Here is a 23,142-nt window from a genome sequence, read left to right as displayed (position 1 = left end):
TTGTTTATTTATTTCTTTGTCTTCTGTTTTTGCCTTTTCTCTTCTGCAGTCATCTACAGCCAGGGACAAGGATGAGCAGGCTCTACCGGTAGGAAGAAGTGGCTCTGTCTATACCTGTTCGTGTGCCTGTGGAGAGTGTGGGACAGGGGTGGGAGGAGGAGGGCTCATGTGCTCAACAAACCATCCTCCCCCTTGGGATACTGAAACGGCTCAATCTACCAGTATATATGTATACTCAGTCCTATAATTAGTGTCAACTGTATTCTGATATTCACTGATACTCAAATTATTTCTGGGACTAGATTTCAAAAAGTTTGCCTTCTCTCTTTCATTTGGCATAAACTTTAATGTGAGCTGAAAGAAGGAAATATTTCCAAACTGCATCCCATGGGATGTTGAGCTGATATTTGGGGACAGTGTGGGATCTAATGCTTGATATCTATTTTTTATGTATCTGCATGCCCTTAATTTCTGGTTGGAAATTTCTTTTGGTTCCATCAAAAGAAATGCTGCATGAGACGTATGTGTTTAATATATAACTAATACCCAAAAGAATACCCAAATAGATACAATCCTTTGCCAATGAAGATCTCCACAACAAAGTTCTTCCAGTTTCCTAGAATGAGCATAGTAACAGTGATTATGACAAATTATTAACAACAAACACATTTTCCAGTTCCTATCCAGTTAACATATCACATTCTGTAATGTGCAAGATGGCAAGGAAATGACCTTCAGAGTTTTTTGTGTTCAGCCATCAAACAGTGATTACATTTCAACTCTAGTCAAGTCTCCTAACCTTGCCCCTAAAATATTTTGAAACTTAATCATCTGAATCAAATACTACAATGCATTAAAAATGTTACAGATTTAAAACTGAAGAGACTAGTAATAAAGATACATATGACCCCATCCATCCTCCTGTAGTGCTCAGAGCAAAGACTCAGGACATTCATTGAGAGCCCATCGGATATGTCAGATCTGGTACTGGGCTAGGGATACAGACCCAATCTCTTGCTTTGAGGAACTCATGATCAGTTTCACAATATCCTCTGATTCTTCTTCCGTCAGAGTTAGGAGTATGATTTCCGACAGCATATCAATGATAATAAAATCACACTAAGAAATTCAGATTTCTCCATGTATCTCATACTGGCGTTTTGCCCATACTTCAAGTTACCATGGCTTTCACCTTTGTCCCCAAATGTGTGGACCACGATTGTTAATAAGTATTCTACAAAATAAGAGACCTCGGGGCACTGTCCAAGTTAACCAAGTTAACCAGATTTCTTTAGTGTTACACTCAGTGGTCTAATGTGTATCTTAAAATGCTAAAGGTGGGTTAGTCTAGGATGTAGCGCTTGCCAAATATATATGGTTGTGAAGTCTCTTGGGGGACTCTTCTTGGGAAGCCCCTTTGTGGGTCTTGACTGTGATTGGATATATTGGAAAGCCCTGTAATGTAGATAGTTGGGAGACTTCATGGAAAATCATATTTTATTTTTACCTGGCCCCAGAAAAATTGTATGTCGAGATTTTGGATCGAAAGTTCAATAAGCAATTAATTCCTTCACATTACCTTACCTTGCTCCCTCTTAAATCTGGCTGTCTGTAAAGCTTGGCTGCTTCTAAAGCCTCTTCCCCTGTGAGAACTAGCACAAAATCAACCAAAGTGAGAGGAAGCAGTTCCTAGTCAGGATAAAAATCCATCAAATCCTGAGGGTGTAGGGTGTCTTTTTTTAGCTTATTTGCTTTTGAAGATCGCCATAAAAAGAGTTTGTTGGTAACTTATCTCTAGAAGTTCTTTCTTCCTCTCTTACCTGTGAGTTTCACCTCATTGGCCAAACTACTGTCACAGCAGTAGTTTATGCAAAAGGAGCCCCCCTCCCCCCAGCATGGAAGTCAAGAGGTTTTTCAGTGGATTCTTAATAGGAGGTTCTTTCCCTTTAGATCTCTCTTAATATAGACCATAGGGCTTCATGAATTAGAACTGTGGTCCCCAGAGTAGAGATGAGGTCCCCAGGAGATACACAAGCTGTTCTTTTGGGGAGCAAGGAGGAAATATTAGCACCTCTATCATTTACTTTCTATATTATTCTTCATAATTTCTCCTTTCGCAAATGTTTTATCATAGCTATGCTCATATTTTGGTATGTGTGGATATAGAGACAGAGATAGATACATATATGCATACTCAAAACTTTTATAGATAGGGTGCACAATCTAAACATTTTAGAGACCATCCACCAGTTCAGATAACAAACTTTGAGAGAAGCAAACTTGAGATCCATTTCTCTATCCTCCATTTTTCATCTCATTTCACTTCTCTGAGACAGTGTCCTTATCTGTCTAAAGGGAATGATGACCATGTCTAGTTCAGAGGGCTCATTGTGAGATTGAGATAAACAGTGGAAGTGAAGTATATAGTACATTGACTAGCATTTAGTAAGCTCAAAAAAAAAAAAAGGTAGCAATGAATTCATTTAGGATGTGAGAAGGCCATTCCTTGGCAGGATTTGAAATGCACTTTGAACATCTTCCTTACAATAGCATGTCATCATGTGACAGAAATGAGTGACCACCAGACTAAGTGAGAGCATATCTGCAATACACTTGCCTATGGTTTCCGAGAACTAACAGCGTTTTTGTCTGGTTTCTCTGCTCAGACTAAGCCACGTCTCCAGCGAGGTGGAAGTTCTGCTTCTCTCCACAACAGTCTCATGAGGAATAGCATCTTCCAGCTCATGATTCACACCCTTGACCCACTCGCTGAAGGTAAATATCAGGCGTTAGCTGGGGAGCTTGTGCCGGGGGGTGGGGGGGGGGCGGTGATAGAGGATGTTTACGATGCTGCCATCACACAAGGCTGCCACTGTCCTCGTGGGGAGCATCTGCCAGAGGAAACCCTGGGCCCTTGACGTGCTTTATCTGCAGCAGCTCAGTTCACAGTTGGAGAGTGTTGTGCCAGGAGTAGGACCTGAGGTCTTGTGTACTGATTCTGTCTTTTGATGCTTCCAGCGTAAAGAGTTGGTGATGAGGCAGAGAAGGCAAAAAGGTTTCTCTCCCTCCCAGCTGGAGTGACAGCTCTCTTTCATCATCCCTCCTCAGTTCCAAAATGAGGTTGTAGATGGAGATTAATTGTGCATTTTTAAAAAAGAGAGAAGAGAACCCCATGACTTAGGGCCTTGAATAATTTGGGGAATGATGTTCACCGTAGAACATTGATATTGTCCTGATTCTTTGGCAGTTGGAGGGTGGTGGGTGAGCTAAGCATCCAAGGAGACTCCTCGGAGGTAACTGCTTAGGATCAGTCTCAAAAGGCCTGGTTCACCTCCTAGGGTAATCCTATGAACCATCACAAAGAATCCAGTATTATGTTCTTTAAGTTTTACTGATTCACAGATTCATCCTGTTTCTTAACTTGCATAACTGTCCTAAAAATTTAATTTTCCAGTAGGTAGCTATCTTATGTGTCAAATAAATATCAGAGTTAGGCTGCTAGCAAGGGGTGCAAATGTAAGCTAGTATATTCTCCCTTCATCTCTGGACCTTGTAATTGGGCCTGATGTTACATGGGGGCTAACAGAGATCATTGGAAGAGCATGGCCTGGGACACGTGGGATGAGATTGTCAAATCATGTCACATAAATCAGAGCTCTTACCCAATATAAACCTTTGCTGAATAATTTCAAGGGTACAGGTCATCAGGAGATTCAGAAGAAAGAAAGAACATTTGGGGACCTCAAGAATGGCTCCCCAGGTCCTGTCTTCCCTCACTAAATACTCAGCTCTGACCCAGAATAATAGATGAGGATCATGGGGTCACCTCTCACTACAGAACATTTTGATTATGAAACGTCTCCATTTTATACCCCAGAGAGTTCTATAGCTGACATGCTATTCTCCAAGGAGCCCCGCCTCATAGATTGTGAGTCCTATTTACTAGAGGTAGTCTTTAGCCAGGGGCGTCCTGAGTGTCATTACTCTCTTCACTCAGAGGCCCACTAGACGAGGGAATTACATCTGGTCACTAGCCTTCTTCTAATTCCCCTGGGTTCCCCCACCAACACCATCACCCCAAAGAGGAGTGAAGGGATGGCAGACCAACTTCCTCCCAGCCACTAAGGAGTTGTGTGACTTTGGGCAACTTGGAGTCTCTAGTACTTGGTTTCTTCATTTGTAGTAAGAGTTACCTTTGTCCAATGCTTTACGGTTGACAAAGCATTTTCACACCTGTGAACTTACGCTCCATAGTTACTCTTCATAGCCAACATTATTATTCTAATCGCATAAAATATCATACCACCCAAGGAGATCGCAAACCGACCTCCTCCCTCGGCCAGCTGTTTATTCCGAGCCATCCCCATCGCTTGCCTGGATTCCTGTGGGGCCTTCCTAACTGGTTTCTCACTGCCTCCTTGCCTCCTCCTCTGCATGTTTTTCACACGGCACCCCAAGTAGTCCTCTTCAAAAGTAAATCAGATTATGTCACTCCTACTGATAACCTACAGTGGCTTCCCATGGCTCTTGGAAAAATTGTGAGATAGTTCTCATGGTGTATATCATCTGCCTCTTTCTCCAGACTCGGTTCGACTCACTTTGCTTAAGCCACAGAGGCCTTTCTGTCTTCAGACAGGTGCTTCTTTCCTGCCTCATGGTCTTTGCATGGGCTATGACCCCCACCCAGAATCCTTTTCGTTCTTCCGCCCTCTTCCACTTCCCTTGCCCATTCTTTTTTTTTTTTTTTTTAAGATTTTATTTATTTGACAGAGAGAGACACAGCGAGAAAGGGAACACAAGCAGGGGGAGCGCGAGAGGGAGAAGCAGGCTTCCTGCGGAGCAGGGAGCCCGATGCGGGGCTCGATCCCAGGACCCTGGGATCATGACCTGAGCCGAAGGCAGATGCTTAACTACTGAACCACCCAGGCGCCCCCCCAGCCCATTCTTCAGCCGGCTGTCGACAGGACATTTCCCGGCCACCCAGTATAAATCAGGGCCCCAATCCTCATCTCTCCAGGCCCCCTTTCATTTGTCCTTATTGCTCACATTGTAATTTGTGTGATTATTTGTTTACTGCCTGTCTCCCTGAGGATGCAGTAAATCTCCAGAGAGCAGGAACTCTGTTTTATTCACTAGTTTCACCCAAATTCTAGCAGAGTACCTGGCACAGAGTAGCTGCTAAAACTCAAGAAAGATTAAGCAGTGTGGCCAATGTCAAGCTTTTGACCTGATATTCACAGAATTTCAAAGCCCTCTAAAGCCGCGTGGATTGTATCTTGGGTTGTTTTGAGCCATCATCTTTTCCACCCCATCACCCTAAAGGGCCATGTAAGAAGAAAAGAACCATTTTATCTGCCCCAATGTGATTATGAGCAGGCAACTGAGTATGTTTATTTTTTGCAAGGCAGTATTATGTAGTAATTAAGAGGACAGATTCCAGAGCCAAACTCTCTGGGTCTGGATCTCAGCTCTGCATTTACTAGCTGTGTGACCTTGGATAAGTTTCCTAACCTCTCTGTATCTCAGTTTCCTCATCTATAAAATCAGGATGCTTACTTCATAAGGTTGTTGTAAGGATTAAAGGAATGAATATACATAAAGCATTTAACACACTGCCTAGCAGATCATAAGTATCATATACAGGTTTGGAATTATTCTGTTTCATTATTTTGAAAAATAATGCATCATGTGATTTTTTTTTAGATTTTATTTATTTATTTATTTGAGAGAGAGAGAGAGAGAGTGTGTGTGTGTGTGTGTGTGTGTGTGTGTGTGTGTGTGTGTGTGTGAGCCAGGAGAAGAGTAGAGGGAGAGGGACAAGCAGACTCTCCTCTGAGCACAGAGCCCGACACGGAGCTCCATCTCGCAACCCTGAGATCATGACCTGAGACGAAATCAAGAGTCGGCCTTAACCAGTTGAGCCCCCCAGGCACCCCTGATTCTTTCTAATTTAAAATATTCAAAAGGCTATGATAAAAAAATAAGTCTCCCCCTGCCATCAAACTCCCAATTTTTTCCAGCCCCCCAGTTCTCCCTAGAGAAAACCACACAGCAACCAATTATCAGGGCTCATTCCAGAGATATTCCATGTATATACAACTGTGTGCATGCATGCATGCGTGCGTGTCCATGCCCACAAGTCCCCAAAGTCTAAATTTCTCTCGTGTTTGTTTGGGAGAGTTGACTTTCTGGTAGCGCTTTTCATTCTTCCTGTTTCGTGGGGAAGGTTATGCTTTGTTTCTGTGAGATAAGAAAAAGTGAATCTGGGTTTGTCTCTGAGTCGAGCCATCAGTGATTTTCCGAAACACCTGGCCCTTATGGGGCTGTGTGCAATTAAAGTGTTTGTTCCCACTGTAGCAAGATGTGCCTTCCGAATCCGGTGCCTGCTTTCAAGGTGAAACCTCCCCCTGAAAGACGGGCAGCGCTCTGGTGGTGTGAATCCGAGAGATGCGAAGAGCCGTAATCAGTTCTGGACTTGAGTGATTAGAAAATATGGAAAGCACTTCAATGCTTTAAAATTGCTCCGTAGCACGCGGCCAAGAAAACAGATTGCTTGGGTATTTTTCCCCCAAAATTCACGATCATTTTCCATTCCAGGAACAGCCAAAAAATTAACCCACGGCTCTCAGAAATAGTCGTCTCTCTTTTAGTTTGCATCTAATCACTTGAATTCACACGTCCTCATGCCTAACTGTCACCTTTTAACAATACAGAGCGGGCTGCTTACATCACCAGTGGATGGCTTGCACGCTGCGGCAGCTTCCCCGTTACACTGAAGGGCGGCTCCCCGATGCTCCTGGCGGCCACCTCGGTGGACACTGGCCCCACGGGGCATAGAGTCAGTGTTCACAAAGGCAAGTTTTCAGCTTCATCTGGAAATGTCATCTAGGACCGATGGCTTACGAAAAGACCTTTGTCCCTTGGTCTCATTTTCTTGAAACAAGGGCTTCTGTCTTCCACGATGTAGTGACTGAGCCGTTGCCTTAACTGGTGGTCGGTTTGGCCTCTGAGCCTGAGTCACAGATCCAGCAGTTACATATCTTTTGTTGTGTATGTAACAAAGCACCCAAGGAGCAGGTGGCTTAAAAGCCCCACCATATTATTGCTCCTGATTTCCTGGATCAGGAACCTGCGCAGGGATCGGCGGGGTGATTCTTCCATTCCCTGTGGTATCGATGGAGGTCATTTGGTGTTATTCAGCTAGTAGATGAGCTGGTTAGAAGGTCCAAAAGGGCCTCACACTCACATCTGGCACTTTTTTTTTTTTTTTAAGATTTAATTCATTTATTTGAGAGAGACAGAGTGAGAGAGAGAGAGCATGAGCAGGGGGAGGGGCAGAAGGAGAGGGAGAAGCAGGCTCCCCGATGAGCAGGGAACCTGACATGGGGCTCAATCCCAGAGCCCTGGGATCATGACCTGAGCTGAAGGCAGATGCTTAACCAACTGAGCCACCCAGGCGCCCCACATCTGGCACCTTTGAAGGCACAGCTGGAAGGCTGGGCTCAGCTGGACCCCTCTGACTCTCCATGTTTTCTCAGGGCCTTTCCACATGGTTGGACGCAGTGGCTCAGGGTTCTGAGAACAAATCTTCCAAGAGGCTCAGGGATAAGCAGCAAGGATTCCAGTGACCTGGCCTGGGAAGTCCCCGAATGTCACTTCGGCATGCTACCAATCAAGCAGTCACAAAGCCCAGCCCAGACTCTAGAACAAGAGAAGGAGATTCCTCTCAATGGAAAGACACCAAAGAATTTGAAACCACCTTTAATCGAACCCAGTCTATTTCAGGGACACATATCATTGATCATTGATTAGTTTGTGTGTTCATTGGTGTGCTCTGGACAGACCATGCTGTGGGGAAGGGACAAAGCCATAGTCAGCCTGCCTTGGATGAAGGTTTAGTCCAGAACAAGATGGAGCAGTGCCCTTCCAAGGGCCACAAAATGAACAGGATATTGTTCATGAAAGAAAGGAATCTGCTTATAGCTCACATAAATGGTTGGAATAAGGAATTTGTTTCTTTCATAAGAAAGCCCTAGAAAGCTGGCATTATTAATTGCGGGGGGTCACAGTATGGCTGTCTGAATTGATCTTTCTAATACATTCAGTGTCTCATATTGATTTTAACATTTCCTCGAAACAAGCCATTATATTTACCCAGATACACGTCTTTATGAACCTAAAATAAGGATGCTGGATGTAGCGCTTTGGGATTGGATAGCTTCTCCTATCAATCTGTCTAAATGATAATACCGCTAACTAATATTTACAGAGTGCTTACTGTGAGACGGGCACCCTGTGGAGTGGTCTACATAAGCCATCTCCTGTAACCCTGACGTCAGCCCTACTCCCTCATTCAGAGAAGGACACCAAAGTGTAAAGAGGCTGCGTCTTGCCTCACCAAGCGATACAGGCAACAAATGGCGGAGCCACAGTCTGAACCTACATCTGCCTGCCTCACAGTCTGTGTTTAAGCTTCTTGTGTTACTCTGCTGCCTTGTGTAAGCTCATGTCCGACTCTGTTCCCTGTTGTCATAGTGTAGATGCCAGCCTAAACAGCAGGCCCCCTGACCTATCCCTGGACCAGTTATACGCTTGGTTCATAAGATGTGAATTTCCCACATACATGCCTTTGCAGCAAGGCCACTCTTGGCCTTGAATCCTCCCATCATAGCCCCACGCCTTGAGTGCCAGCCATTCTTGGGGGCCCTCGGTGCACCTGGCTCTCCTAACTCAGCTGCTTCTCAATGCATGAATTACTGTTGACATCTCTGTCCAGGATGACATGGGTACTACCCTACACAGGAAAAGGGACCCCGTAACTAACTCTGCAACTGCATGAGAGCCCAATGACTGGGTGATGGAATGGGGAGCCTGATGTGGGGACAAGGTATGTGGAATGCCATTAGAGTTTGGCTATGTAGCAGCGAGGTCAGCCTGTGGTCCAAGAGTCAGACTGCCTGGGTTCAAATCCTGGCTCAGCCTCTTGCTCTGAGACCTTGAGCAAGCTTCTCAAGCTCACTGGACCTCAGTTTTCCCACTTTTATGATGGGATAATGATAGCATCACCAGCATATGTGTATGATTAGCATTGCTCCACCATTTAGGACCTTGGTTTCTTCACCTGTAAGAGGGAATGATAGCTTCACTAATAAAAGCTTATGGTGAGCATTCATTACAATAGTACCCCCCAATCATTAAATTAGTGCTCAGTGAGTGTTGGCAGTGATTTTCCAGTTAAAATTATGTTCAGTGTCATGTAATAGAATCTAACTGCCATGGCTTAATGTAAGAGGTTTCTCTAAGACTTTATTTTTTTTGGAGAAGTTTTCAGTTTACAACATAATTGAGAGGAAGGTAAGAGATTTCCCATATACCACTTACTCCTACACAGGAATATCCTCCCTCATTATCAACGCCACTCACTAGAATGGTACATTTGTTACCAAGGATGAACCTACACTGACATCATAACCACCCAAAGTCCATAGTTCACCTTGGGGTTCCCTCTTGGTGCTGTATATTGTATGGGTTTAGGCAAATGTACAATGACATATATCCATCATTATAATATCAAACAGAGTATTTTCTTGCCCTAAAAGCCCTCTGTGCTTTGCCTGTTCATGCTTCTCATGTGCACTCACACACACCCCTGTCAACCACTGGTCTTTTCACTGTCTCCATAGTTTTTGCCTCTTCTAGAATGTCACAGAGTTGGAATTGTACAGTATATTATAGCCTTTCCAGGTTGGTCTTAATAGCTTTTTAGGGTTCCATTTCTCTTATTTAACCAGAAGCCCAATAGGAAGCAGTCCAAGGCTGGTCATACAGCTCCCCTCTGCCATGAAGAACAGTGTCCTTCTGTTCATTCTTCAGTCTAGAGCTTGTTTCTCTCATCCTCATCCTCAGAGGAAGACCGCTGCTCCCCTCCAACACCCCTCCCCTGCCATTTTATTTGTATTCTAGGAAGAAGACCACACAGCTGTCTTTTTTTAATCAGAAAAACCTGAGTGTTCCCAGAAGTAGACTTCCACTTCCATCACACAGGTCACAACAGAGCTGTGTGACTGCCCCAGCTTACAAAGGAGACAGAACGGGGCACTCTGCCTCCCCCAACATGGATCTCCACGTAGATCCCAGCAAAGGTCAAATGCGTTCCCCTTCTTCTTCCTATCCCTGGTAACCTCAATCCTGTCTTCTCAGGTTCCTGATTTACAGAGAGGAAAGGTGACGTTTCCCTTCTTTCTCCCTTTAAAGAGCTCTCTGTTGGCCCACAAGTCCAACTTTTATCCAGTGGCCCTGGATCCTCCTCCAGAAAAGGCATGCCCCCAAACCTGGCATCTAAGAAGCCTGGTTCCCTGAAAGCATAAGTTAAATCATGCCCTACCTCTGCTCAACCATCTCACCAACGGCAAATCTCTAGTGCTTACAGTGGCCTTAAGGACCCCTGGGCCCTGCCTGTCTTCCCTCCTCCCTTCCTCTGTGCCCTTCTCTGCTGTCCTCCCCACTCCTCCCCTTCTCTCCTCCTCTCTCAGCCCTCCTCCCCCTTCTCACTTCTATGGCTGCCCACCAGCTTCTTCTCACAAACTCCAAGCACACTTCCGCCTTAGGGCGTGGACACATATTCCTTCTTCCCCCAAACATCCAAATGGCCCCTGCTTGCCCTTCCTTCCAATCAGCCTTCCCATGTCACCTGACCAGAGAGGCCTTATTCATTCAGCCTTAGAAAAGTAGCAACACCAAAACAATGATAATAAAGCAGAGTTTTGGATCTTCCTTGACACGCTTTATTATTTCTCTGTAACACTCATCACCATGAATGTATTTATTTGTTGTTTGCTGCCTGTGTCTCCCTGATATCTCGGACAGGACAGGACATGGGGCAGGCCGTATCTCCAGGGCCCAGCACACATATGGACCCCACTATGTATTTGTTGAATGCAGTAAATGAGTACTTGCCTTTATGACTTTCCTGCTTGAGAGCTCTATGCCTGTAGCCATGTAGACTGTCTTAGCCCATGCCCTGTCAAAGGGCTCTTTTGGGTCGTGATGACAAAGTCCTCGTCAGTTGAGGTCTGTCTCTACAGTAGTGAACAGCAGTCGTTTCTGCCGTTGACCACCGTTGTGTCCCCTGCCTTTCACATGACACTGATGTGAGGTAGATACTCAGTCAGTATTTGCTGGATGATTGAATCAATCTCCCTCTAGTTCTGATAGGATTGCCACAGTGGGAAATGTTTGCTGTCTGTCTCTCACCCTCTTGGTGAGATGTCCTGTCCACTTCTTCTGCTTTTCTTTCCTGACTCTTGGTTCTCCTATTTCATTTCCTCTTCTTCCCCTTGATATACCTTTGGTTCTTTTATTTATTGAATTCCAGGGGCCTAATTTTATACAGTCAAAAAATTACCATCACTATGAATTCCTAAAAAGTTTGTCTGAGTCTTTCATTCATTTTACCACATCAAACACCTATAAAATAGCATCTACCCCATAATTGTGTGTGAAATTGTGTGTGAGAAGAAAATCGCAAACGAAGAAGCTACTTGTTCCATCTCCGTGGGTTCTGGGGTTATCTTCTACAATCCCAGTAATGTCTCCTGCCTTGTGGAATTTTAAAATTTGATTTACATTTTTTTCGTTACAAAAACAATTTTATTATTTTTTTTAATTTTTTTATTGTTATGTTAATCCCCATACATTACATCATTAGTTTTAGATGTAGTGTTCCATGATTCATTGTTTGTGCATAACACCCAGTGCTCCATGCAGAACGTGCCTTCCTCAATACCCACCACCAGGCTAACCCATCCTCCCACCCCCCTCCCCTCTAGAACCCTCAGTTTGTTTTTCAGAGTCCATCGTCTCTCATGGTTCATCTCCCCCTCCGATTCCCCCCCTTCATTCTTCCCCTCCTGCTATCTTCTTCTCTTTTTTTTTTTTCCGTAACATATATTGCATTATTTGTTTCAGAGGTACAGATCTGAGATTCAACAGTCTTGCACAATTCACAGCGCTTACCAGAGCACATACCCTCCCCAGTGTCTATCACCCAGTCACCCCATCCCTCCCACCCCACCCCCCACTCCAGCAACCCTCAGTTTGTTTCCTGAGATTAAGAATTCCTCATATCAGTGAGGTCATATGATACATGTCTTTCTCTGTTTGACTTATTTCACTCAGCATAATACCCTCCAGTTCCATCCACGTCGTTACAAATGGCAAGATCTCATTCCTTTTGATGGCTGCATAATATTCCATTGTGTATATATACCACATCTTCTTTATCCATTCATCTGTCGATGGACATCTTGGCTCTTTCCACAGTTTGGCTATTGTGGACATTGCTGCTATAAACATCGGGGTGCATGTACCCCTTTGGATCCCTACATTTGTATCTTTGTGGTAAATACCCAGTAATGCAATTGCTGGGTCATAGGGTAGCTCTATTTTCAACTTTTTGAGGAACCTCCATACTGTTTTCCAGAGTGGCTGCACCTGCTTGCATTCCCACCAACAGTGTAGGAGGGTTCCCCTTTCTCCGCATCCCTGCCAACATCTGTCATTTCCTGACTTGTTAATTTTACCCATTCTGACGGGTGTGAGGTGGTATCTCATTGAGGTTTTGATTTGGATTTCCCTGATGCCGAGCGATACTGAGCACTTTTTCATGTGTCTGTTAGCCATTTGGATGTCTTCTTTGGAAAAATGTCTGTCCATGTCTTCTGCCCATTTCCTGATTGGATTCTTTGTTCTTTGGGTGTTGAGTTTGATAAGTTCTTTATAGATTTTGGATACTAGCCCTTTATCTGATATGTCATTTGCAAATACCTTCTCCCATTCTGTCAGTTGTCTTTTGGTTTTGTTGACTGTTTCTTTTGCTGTGCAAAAGCGTTTTATCTTGATGAGGTCCCAATAGTTCATTTTTGCCCTTGCTTCCCTTGCCTTTGGCGATGTTTCTAGGAAGAAGTTGCTGTGGCTGAGGTCGAAGAGGTTGCTGCCTGTGTTCTCCTTTAGGATTTTGATGGACTCCTGTCTCACATTGAGGTCTTTCAACCATTTGGAGTCTATTTTTGTGTGTGGTGTAAGGAAATGGTCCAGTTTCATTCTTCTGCATGTGGCTGTCCAATTTTCCCAACACCATTTGTTGAAGAGACTGTCTTTTTGTCATTGGATATTCTTTCCTGCTTTGTCAAAGATTAGTTGACCATAGAGTTGAGGGTCCATTTCTGGGCTCTCTATTCTGTTCCATTGATGTATGTGTCTGTTTTTGTGACAGTACCATACTGTCTTGATGATGACAGCTTTGTAATAGAGCTGGAAGTCCGGAATTGTGATGCCACCAGCTTTGCTTTTCTTTTTCAAAATTCCTCTGGCTATTCAGGGTCTTTTCTGGTTCCATACAAATTTTAGGATTATTTGTTCCATTTCTTTGAAAAAAGTGGATGGTATTTTGATGGGGATTGCATTGAATGTGTAGATTGCTCTAGGTAGCATTAACATCTTCACAATATTTGTTCTTCCAGTCCATGAGCATGGAACGTTTTTCCATTTCTTTGTGTCTTCCTCAATTTCTTTCATGAGTATTTTATAGTTTTCTGAGTACAGATCCTTTGCCTCTTTGGTTAGATTTATGCCTAGGTATCTTATGGTTTTGGGTGCAATTGTAAATGGGATTGACTCCTTAATTTCTCTTTCTTCTGTCTTGTTGTTGGTGTATAGGAATGCCACTGACTTCTGTGCATTGATTTTATATCCTGCCACTTTACTGAATTCCTGTATGAGTTCTAGCAGTTTTGGGGTGGAGTCTTTGGGGTTTTCCACATAAAGTATCATATCATCTGCAAAGAGTGAGAGTTTGACTTCTTCTTTGCTGATTTGGATACCTTTGATTTCTTTTTGTTGTCTGATTGCTGTGGCTAGGACTTCTAATACTATGTTAAATAGCAGTGGTGATAGTAGACATCCCTGCTGCGTTCCTGACCTTAGGGGGAGAGCTCTCAGTTTTTCCCCATTTAGAATGATATTCGCTGTAGGTTTTTCATAGATGGCTTTTATGATATTGAGGTATGTACCCTGTCTATACTCTGTCTATACTCTGAAGAGTTTTGATCAAGAAAGGATGCTGTACTTTGTCAAATGCTTTTTCTGCAACTATTGAGAGGATCATATGATTCTTGTTCTTTCTTTTGTTAATGTATTGTATCACATTGATTGATTTGCAGATGTTGAACCAACCTTGCAGCCCAGGGATAAATCCCACTTGGTCGTGGTGAATAATCCTTTTAATGTACTGTTGGATCCTATTGGCTAGTATTTTGGTGAGAATTTTTGCATCCATGTTCATCAGGGATATTGGTCTGTAATTCTCCTTTTTGATGGGGTCTTAGTCTGGTTTGGGGATCAAGGTAATGCTGGCCTCCTAAAATGAGTTTGGAAGTTTTCCTTCCATTTCTATTTTTTGGGACAGTTTCAGAAGAATAGGTATTAATTCTTCTTGAAATGTTTGGTAGAATTCCCCTGGGAAGCCATCTGGCCCTGGGCTTTTGTTTTTTGAGAGATTTTTGATGACTGCTTCAATTTCCTTAGTGGTTATAGGTCTGTTCAGGTTTTCTATTTCTTCCTGGTTCAGTTTTGGTAGTTGATACATCTCTAGGAATGCATCCTTTTCTTCCAGGTTATCTAATTTGCTGGCATAGAGTTGCTCATAATATGTTCTTATAATTGTTTGTATTTCTTTGGTGTTGGTTGTGATCTCTCCTCTTTCATTCATGATTTTGTTGATTTGGGTCATTTCTCTTTTCTTTTTGATAAGTCTGGCCAGGGGTTTATCAATCTTGTTAATTCTTTCAAAGAACCAGCTCCTGGTTTCGTTGATCTGTTCTACTGTTCTTTTAGTTTCTATTTCATTGATTTCTGCTCTGATCTTTATTATTTCTCTTCTCCTGCTGGGTTTAGGCTTTATTTGCTGTTCTTTCTCCAGCTTCTTTAGGTGGAGGGTTAGGTTGTGTACTTGAGACCTTTCTTGTTTCTTGAGAAAGGCTTGTATTGCTATATACTTTCCTCTTAGGACTGCCTTTGCTGCATCCCAAAGATTTTGAATAGTTGTGTTTTCATTTTCATTGGTTTCCATGAATTTTTTTAATTCTTCTTTAATTTCCTGGTTGACCCATTCATTCTTCAGTAGCATGCTCTTTAGCCTCCATGTATTTGAGTTCTTTCCGACTTTCCTCCTGTGATTGAGTTCTAGTTTCAAAGCATTGTGGTCTGAAAATAGGCAGGGACTGATCCTAATCTTTTGGTACCAGTTGAGACCTGATTTATGACCTAGGATGTGATCGATTCTGGAGAATGCTCCATGGGCACTAGAGAAGAATGTGTATTCCGTTGCTTTGGGATGGAATGTTCTAAATATGTCTGTGAAGTCCATTTGGTCCAGTGTGTCATTTAAAGTCTTTATTTCCTTGTTGATCTTTTGCTTAGACGATCTGTCCATTTGAGTGAGGGGGTTGTTAAAGTCCCCCATTATTATTGTATTGTTGTCGATATGTTTCTTTGATTTTGTTATTAATTGCCTTTGTAATTGGCTGCTCCCATGTTAGGGGCATAGATATTTACAATTGTTAGATCTTCTTGTTGGATAGACCCTTTAAGTAGGATATAGTGTCCTTCCTCATCTCTTATTACAGTCTTTGGTTTAAAATCTAATTTGTCTGATATAAGGATTGCCACCCCAGCTTTCTTTTGGTGTCCATTAGCATGGTAAATGGTTTTCCACCCCCTTACTTTCAATCTGGGGGTGTCTTTGGGTCTAAAATGAGTGTCTTGCAGACAGCATATCGATGGGTCTTGTTTTTTTTTTTTTTAAGATTTTATTTATTTATTTGACAGAGAGAGACGCAGCGAGAGCAGGAACACAAGCAGAGAGAGTGGGAGAGGGAGAAGCAGGCTTCCCGCTGAGCAGGGAGCCCGATGTGGGGCTCGATCCCAGGACCCTGGGATCATGACCTGAGCTGAAGGCAGATGCTTAACGACTGAGCCACCCAGGCGCCCCAATGGGTCTTGTTTTTTAATCCAACCTGATAGCCTGTGTCTTTTGATTGGGGCATTTAGCCCATTTACATTCAGGGTAACTATTGAAAGATAGGAATTTAGTGCCATTGTATTGCCTGTAAGGTGACTGTTACTGTATATTGTCTGTGTTCCTTTCTGGTCTATGTTGCTTTTAGGCTCTCTCTTTGCTTAGAGGACCCCTTTCAAGATTTCTTGTAGGCCTGGTATCATGTTTGCAAATTCCTTTAGTTTTTGTTTGTCCTGGAAGCTTTTTATCTCTCCTTCAATTTTCAATGACAGCCTAGCTGGATATAGTATTCTTGGCTGCCTATTTTTCTCATTTAGTGCTCTGAATATATTCTGCCAGTCCTTTCTGGCCTGCCAGGTCTCTGTGGATAGGTCTGTTGCCAATCTAATGTTTCTACCATTGTAGATTACATATCTCTTCTCCCGAGCTGCTTTCAGGATTTTCTCTTTGTCTCCGAGACTCGTAAGTTTTACTATTAGATGTCAGGGTGTTGACCTATTTTTATTGATTTTGAGAGGGGTTGTCTGTGCTTCCTGGATTTTGATGCCTGTTTCCTTCCCCAAATTAGGGAAGTTCTCTGCTATAATTTGCTCCATTATACCTTCTGCCCCTCTCTCTCTTTCTTCTTCTTCTGGGATCCCAATTATTCTAATGTTGTTTCATCTTATGGTATTGCTTATCTCTCGAATTCTGCCCTCGTGATCCAGTAGTTGTTTATCTCTCTTTTTCTCAGCTGCTTTATTTTCCATCATTTGGTCTTCTATATCACTGATTCTCTCTTCTGCCTCATTTATCCTTGCAGTTAGCGCCCCCATATTTGATTGCACCTCATTAATAGCCTTTTTGATTTCTACTTGGTTAGATTTTAGTTCTTTTACTTCTCCAGAAAGGGTTTCTCTAATAACTTCCATGCTTTTTTCAAGCCCAGCTAGTATCTTTAAAGTGATGATTCTGAACTCTAGATCTGACATCATACTAATGTCCATATTGAGTAGGTCCCTGGCAGTTGGTACTACCTCTTGTTCTTTTTGTTGAGGTGATTTTTTCTGTCTTGTCATTTTGTCCAGAGGAGAATAGATTAATGAGAGAACAAAATGCTAACAGGCTAACAATGTTCCCAGAAAATATACTCTAAACAAATCAGAAAAGACCTGAAGCAGTGGGAAAAGAAAGGGAAAGAGAGAAAAAAGAAAAAGAAAAAGATAAAGATAAAAATAAACAAAAACAGAACAAAACCAAAAAAAAAAAAAAAACAGAATGTGATCAAATATGATCAGGCTGGTATATAGATCAGTGCCACACACTAGATTTTGGGTGTATTTTGGTCTGTTAGAAGAAAGTGCCTCCCAAAATTTTAAAGAAAGAAAAACTTATATATGTACAAAAATAAGGGTTGATATGATGAAGGGACAGAATATGACTGTAAAGATAGAAATTCTAAAAAATTTTATAAAAGGAATTGATAAGAAGTTGTTTGAAAAAAGAAAGAAGAGGATTTAAAAAAAAAAAGGCAGAGAATGTGATCAGGCAGGGGAGTAGAAAAAAACCATACACTAGAGATTTAGGGTATATTTTGATCTGTTAGAAGAAATGATCTCAAAATTTTAAAGAGAGGGCGCCTGGGTGGCTCAGTTGGTTAAGCGACTGCCTTCAGCTCAGGTCATGATCCTGGAGTCCTGGGATCGAGTCCCACATCGGGCTCCCTGCTCAGCGGGGAGTCTGCTTCTCCCTCTGACCCTATCCCCTCTCAAGCTGTCTCTCTCTCTCTCTCAAATAAATAAATAAATAATTTAAAAAAAATTTTAAAGAGAGAACAACTTATATATATATGCCCAAACTACGGGTAACTACTATGAAGGGATAGAATATGACTCTAAAAATGAAAAATAAAAATGTTTTTTAAAAAAGGGATTGATAAGATGTGGTTGAAAAAGGGAAAAAGAAAAATTGTAAAAAAAATTAACTTTGAAAGACTAAAGAATCATGGTAAAAAAGCCATGGATTCTATGTGCATTATTCCCCTAGCGCTGGAGTTCTGCCGTTCTCATTGATCGGTAAACTTGATCTTGGCTGGCTGTTCTCACTGATCTTCTGGGGAGGGGCCTGTTGCCGTGGTTTCCAAATGTCTTTGCCGAAGGCGGAATTGCCCCGCCCTTGCCCCCTCCCGGTTAAGTAATCTGCTCCGGTTTGCTCTCTGGGGCTTTTGTTCCCTGCGAGCTTTCCGTGCAGCTTTGGAGGCGGAGAGTGAAAATGGCGGCCTCCCAATCTCCGCCCCCGAGGAGCCGAGAACTCGGGGCCCTGCTCCTCAGTGAGCCCCCAGAGAAAAGCCATCAGTCACTCCCGTCTCCCAGTCTCCGGCCTCACTCCGTGCTCACCCGGCCTGTGACCAAGCGTTTCTATCTGTGGCACCTGACTCGGTGTGGAGTCTCCAAACCCAGCAGATCCCTGCAGTGCGCTCCCGCGCCGCTCCTCCCGGGGGAGGAAGGGGAGTCTCCCCGGATCTGCCGCTTGTTGGGTCCCTGCTGGAGGAGCAGGGGCCCGACTGTGCCGCGGATCACGGTTTATGACAACCCTGAGCTGAGAGCCCACACCTGGGCTCCGTCTCTGCAGCCAGCTTCCCTGCTCCATTACCTGGGAGCTCTGCTGCACTCAGGCACCCCCGGTCTTTCTGTGACCCCGAGGGTCCTGAGACCACACTGTCCCGTGAGGGTTCCACCCCCAGCTTAGCCACCCGAGTGACATCCCTCAGCGAAGCAGACTTCTAAAAGTTCCAATTTTGTGCTCCGCGGCTCTATCACTTGCCAGAAGCGGCCGACGGAGGCCCCTCCCCCGCCGTCTATCCTCCCCAATATCGCCTCGGATTCACTTCTCCGCACGTCCTACCTTCCAGAAAGTGGTCGCTTTTCTGTTCAGAGAGTTATAGCTCTTCTTTTCTTCGATCTCCTGTTGAGTTCGTGGGTGTTCAGAATGGTTTGATCCCTATAACAATTTTATTATGAATAACAAGATCTAACAGATGAGTGCCCCTGATACCTTGGCAATACAAAAGCAGAAATAATACTTGCCCAGTGGGCTATCATGGAACTGAAGGATGATTTCACTATGGTGCTTGAGGCAGTTTGGGATAGTGGGTCCCCATGCCTGCTGTGAAATTCCCCTCAGGCTGTTTCTCGTGACAAAATCTTCAGAATCCCGTAAGGAGATGTCTGAAAATGACACTGTGCTCCTACCTACCTTATTTGCTGTTAGAAAGACAGACACATTTTCCCATTGTAAATTCACTTCACGTTATCAGGGCCAGTGTCACTGTTGTGACTCTCCAGCCAACACATTCACGTTACCTTCATTCAGACCGGTTGGGGGAGCCTCCTGGGAGCCTTGCTGCTGCCTTCCTGAAGGACAGCTTTGCTCCCTCCTTTCCCCCTCCAGGACCTAGTGTGACATCCCTGGGCCATCTGTCCTGTGCTTTATCGGTCTGGCTCGGGCAGTGGGAGGTGAGCGGGCGGCTTTGGTGACCTGAATTCGAGGACATCTCAATTGTAAAAGCCTCACAAATGAGTAGCAAATATCTAATTTTTTTCACCCTCTTTCCCCCATGGGTTTTCAAACTTATAAAAAAAAAATTAACAGTAGAAACTTTGCTCAAAAGAATTCCCACAGGGAAGAGTAAAAAAATGTTTTAAACTGTTAGAACTGTTAAGAGTTCACTCAGGACAAATCCTTTAGCAATGTGCTTGATTCAGTAGCCTTCCTCTAGATCAGTGAAAATCAACATAAAAGCAATCAAGATACCACTTATAAATGCAACAAAGCCATCAAGTACCAAACATTAACCCAAAGGAAATGTTTAAGAACTTTATAACAAAAACAATAAGTAATCATTTCTGGAGAACATAGAAAATCTAAATAAATGTTGATACATTATAATGATATCGGTTCTCCCCAAATTAAACTCTAAATGCGACCCAACCCTAATTGAAATCCCAAAAAAGATATTTCATGGGACTTCATCACTTGGTTTGTAAATTTATATAGAATAAGTAAGAAGAGCAAAGACACTTTTCACGAAGAAGAACAAAAAGGGAAAATAGGCCCATCAGAGATTAAAATGCAGCTTTTAGATGCTCTGGTTGAAGTACTTGGCAGGAAGGAGAAGATGCTGGACCCGAGGCAGCTGGGGTCTCCCCAGGGGGCAGCCCCTAAGGAACAGCAATAAGGTGTGAGAGCCACTGTCCCATGGAATCTGTTCATCGCTCTAGGTGAAACACTCTGGGGGATAGGAGAGGGGCTTCCTGGAGCACTAGAACTATTTGTTTGAAGGAACAAGGCCCTCAATCCTGAAGCCATGAAAGCACACATTTATGGAAGCAACATCACGTGATGACAAGGGCAGATTCGTGAACCAAATGGGGAAGCCATATTGGGGCACATAGAGCGCCAAGCACAGCAGTGGGCAGAATAGACACTCAGCGTGGGTGAATTTGGCTCACCAGATCTTGAGGAAGGTCATCTTGGGGTGTGAGCCTTGAATCCAAGTGTGGGACCAGCAAAGGGTCTCAAAGATGGTGAAGAAGGGGGGCGCCTGGGTGGCTCAGTTGGTTAAGCGACTGCCTTCGGCTCAGGTCATGATCCTGGAGTCCCTGGATCGAGTCCCGCATCGGGCTCCCTGCTCGGCAGGGAGTCTGCTTCTCCCTCTGACCCTCCTCCCTCTCATGCTCTCTGTATCTCATTCTCTCTGTCTCAAATAAATAAATAAAATCTTAAAAAAAAAAAAAGATGGTGAAGAAGGAAACCATGGGAGTGGAATTTATAAGTGCCCCTTGTGTGCCACCCAGCTGATAGTCCTCTCAGGCAATGCCCTCCACAGTGGCTATGGGAATTTTTTGTGTGTTTCAGGTCTGACTAAACTGAGGTGCAGAGTGATATTACTTGCTCGTAGTCACTTAGCTCCTAAGTTTGTCCTCAGAGCCTGAATGCTTTCCACGCTGCTGGGATTCCCATCTCGCCACGCATGTCCATCTCTCAGACACAGAGCCAAACATCTATTCTGTGAAATCAGTCCAATTCCTTACCATATACATTTAGTGTTAACTTGAAGCTGACACTAAGATTAAAAATGTTCACTTGCTTGCTGGGTTTTCCTTTTTTTTCTCACCAAACAGTAGAACTTGTTATTTCCCTAGCTTCTATTTTTAAAAACAGCTTCAATATGAGTTTTCATAAGTTGTCATTTGATCCCAGAAGCCAGTCATTTGCAGGCCTATTTCATTCCAAATGTGGGGAAGTTGGCCCAGAGAGGCAGTATTGTAACCTTTCGCTTTATCCCAAGTCATAGATCAGTTTAAATTAGCAAGAAAAATGTTTGCATGCAGCCTCGGCTGGTAAGTGAATAGGCAACAGGAGTGAACATCTTTGTTGGAGAAGAATAAAAGCCAATCTACTGGCGGTGTTTTTAATAAGATGACAGTAGTTTAAATGCCTGGATAGAGGAAGACAGACTATTCATGCCTCTCACAGAGCAAACGCACAGACAAGTCAAATAGCTCCTCGCTTGGGGGAATAGTAAAGCATTACTCTTGGATTTGAACAGCCAAGATGGTTGAAATTGAATCTTTCTTTGGGTTGTACACATTATAAATAAGTTTCATTTGGGGCACGTAGGGAATGTGAATGGCCTTATTGAAATCAATTACTTTGAGTATGGAAAGGGGTTCTCTCTCTCTCTCTCTCTCTCTCTCTCTCTCTCAAGAAGATTTGCTTTGAAATAAAGGCCACAAAGGAATGTGGCCAAAAACCCGATTTTGATGGCACTTGCGCTTATACATAGCACAAAGAAGGAAAAAGGCACACAAATGTCCATAATCTTACAGCTTCATCTCTGTGCTCTTGAACTTATCACATGCTCAGCAGATGCAGTGAGAACTCCTTCAGAGCGAAGGACTCAGAATTCCACAGATAGCAAGCAGCTGTCACAGGCATGATTATGTGGAGGACCAAAGGACGGGGGCAACGGCTTAAAATACGCTTTGATTTTACCGACGACAGCCCGTTCAAAATGGGTGTTGATACATAAATACCATCTGGGATATGAGAGCATTCAAAGGTGTTTTCTTCCAAATGAAACACTAAAGACACCTCTGCTGGCTTTATGAACAGCAGGGCTTCGCTTAATGGAGAGCAGGTTGGATGACTCGCGTTCAGTTAGGAGACAGTTTGCTGTGATAGGAGCCAAAACTCTGCCCAGTTTGACTCTCGCGTCTGGGATGTGCACTGTGTGGTGCGCTCACCTCTGGAGGTTGATCATGTTGGAAACACACATCCTCAAGTTGCTGTCAGTGTCTGTTTCTCTGTGACCCCATGATATCAGGTCCCCCAAACTTGTCCTCCTAGCCTGGGCCATTACAAAGAGTTCCCTCACCGCACACCCAACTGTCCTTTACAGGTTGTCTAGGGGCTCGAATGAGACTATATGATACTCATGCACACGTGTGTGCATGCACACACACTCACACATTCACACACACATCAAGAATCAGGTAAGCTTGTTCTTTATGTAAAGCTTATGGGTCCACATCATCAGATGGATTGCTTATTTGTGTGGGGATTCGTGTATTCATTCACTCATTGGTGCACAAAACACGTTCCTATTGCAAGCTGATGTGAGTGGTTGCTCCGTTGGGAAAGATTTTTCTTTACAAGCCCCCACTAGAGATAAGTCTCTGGGGGAACGGTAGCCAGTGCTCATCCCAGACTAGTCAACTTCCTGAAAACCAGTTTAAACGATGTTGCTGCATCTGAGGTTCGGAATGCAGCTATGGTAACCCCACATGGCTACTTCTGGGGTGGTGATTTCTCTCTTTGACTTCCCAGGGTGGCAGCAACTTAATCCCAAATAACAGTTAGCAAGGGCAGCTTGGTTTCAACGCGATGGCCTTTAGACCAGAACAACCATCATCACCAGGAGTTAAAAATCATCATGAGTCAGTTTCATTCCAGAAAACTCTTTGTGATGAAAATACTCCTCTGCCATTTCTGAAAAGACTTTATCCAGTGATTCACCTTCCTTT

General features: G+C 43.5%; 1 protein-coding gene across 2 annotated transcripts in view; it reads left to right on the top strand.

Annotated features, from left to right (window-relative positions):
- Positions 1 to 23,142, top strand: part of SLC24A2 (solute carrier family 24 member 2) — a 244,830-nt gene that overhangs the window by 145,298 nt on the left and 76,390 nt on the right. For both annotated transcript variants that reach the window (XM_021682423.1, XM_021682422.1), the window contains exons 2-3: positions 50 to 88; positions 2,667 to 2,775. In XM_021682423.1, the coding sequence (XP_021538098.1) occupies positions 50 to 88; positions 2,667 to 2,775 (148 nt within the window). The remainder of the gene's footprint in view (positions 1 to 49; positions 89 to 2,666; positions 2,776 to 23,142) is intronic.

This window comes from Neomonachus schauinslandi, chromosome 13 (assembly GCF_002201575.2).
Source record: "Neomonachus schauinslandi chromosome 13, ASM220157v2, whole genome shotgun sequence".
Lineage (NCBI taxonomy): Eukaryota > Metazoa > Chordata > Mammalia > Carnivora > Phocidae > Neomonachus > Neomonachus schauinslandi.
This window is presented reverse-complemented; position numbering and strand designations above follow the sequence as displayed.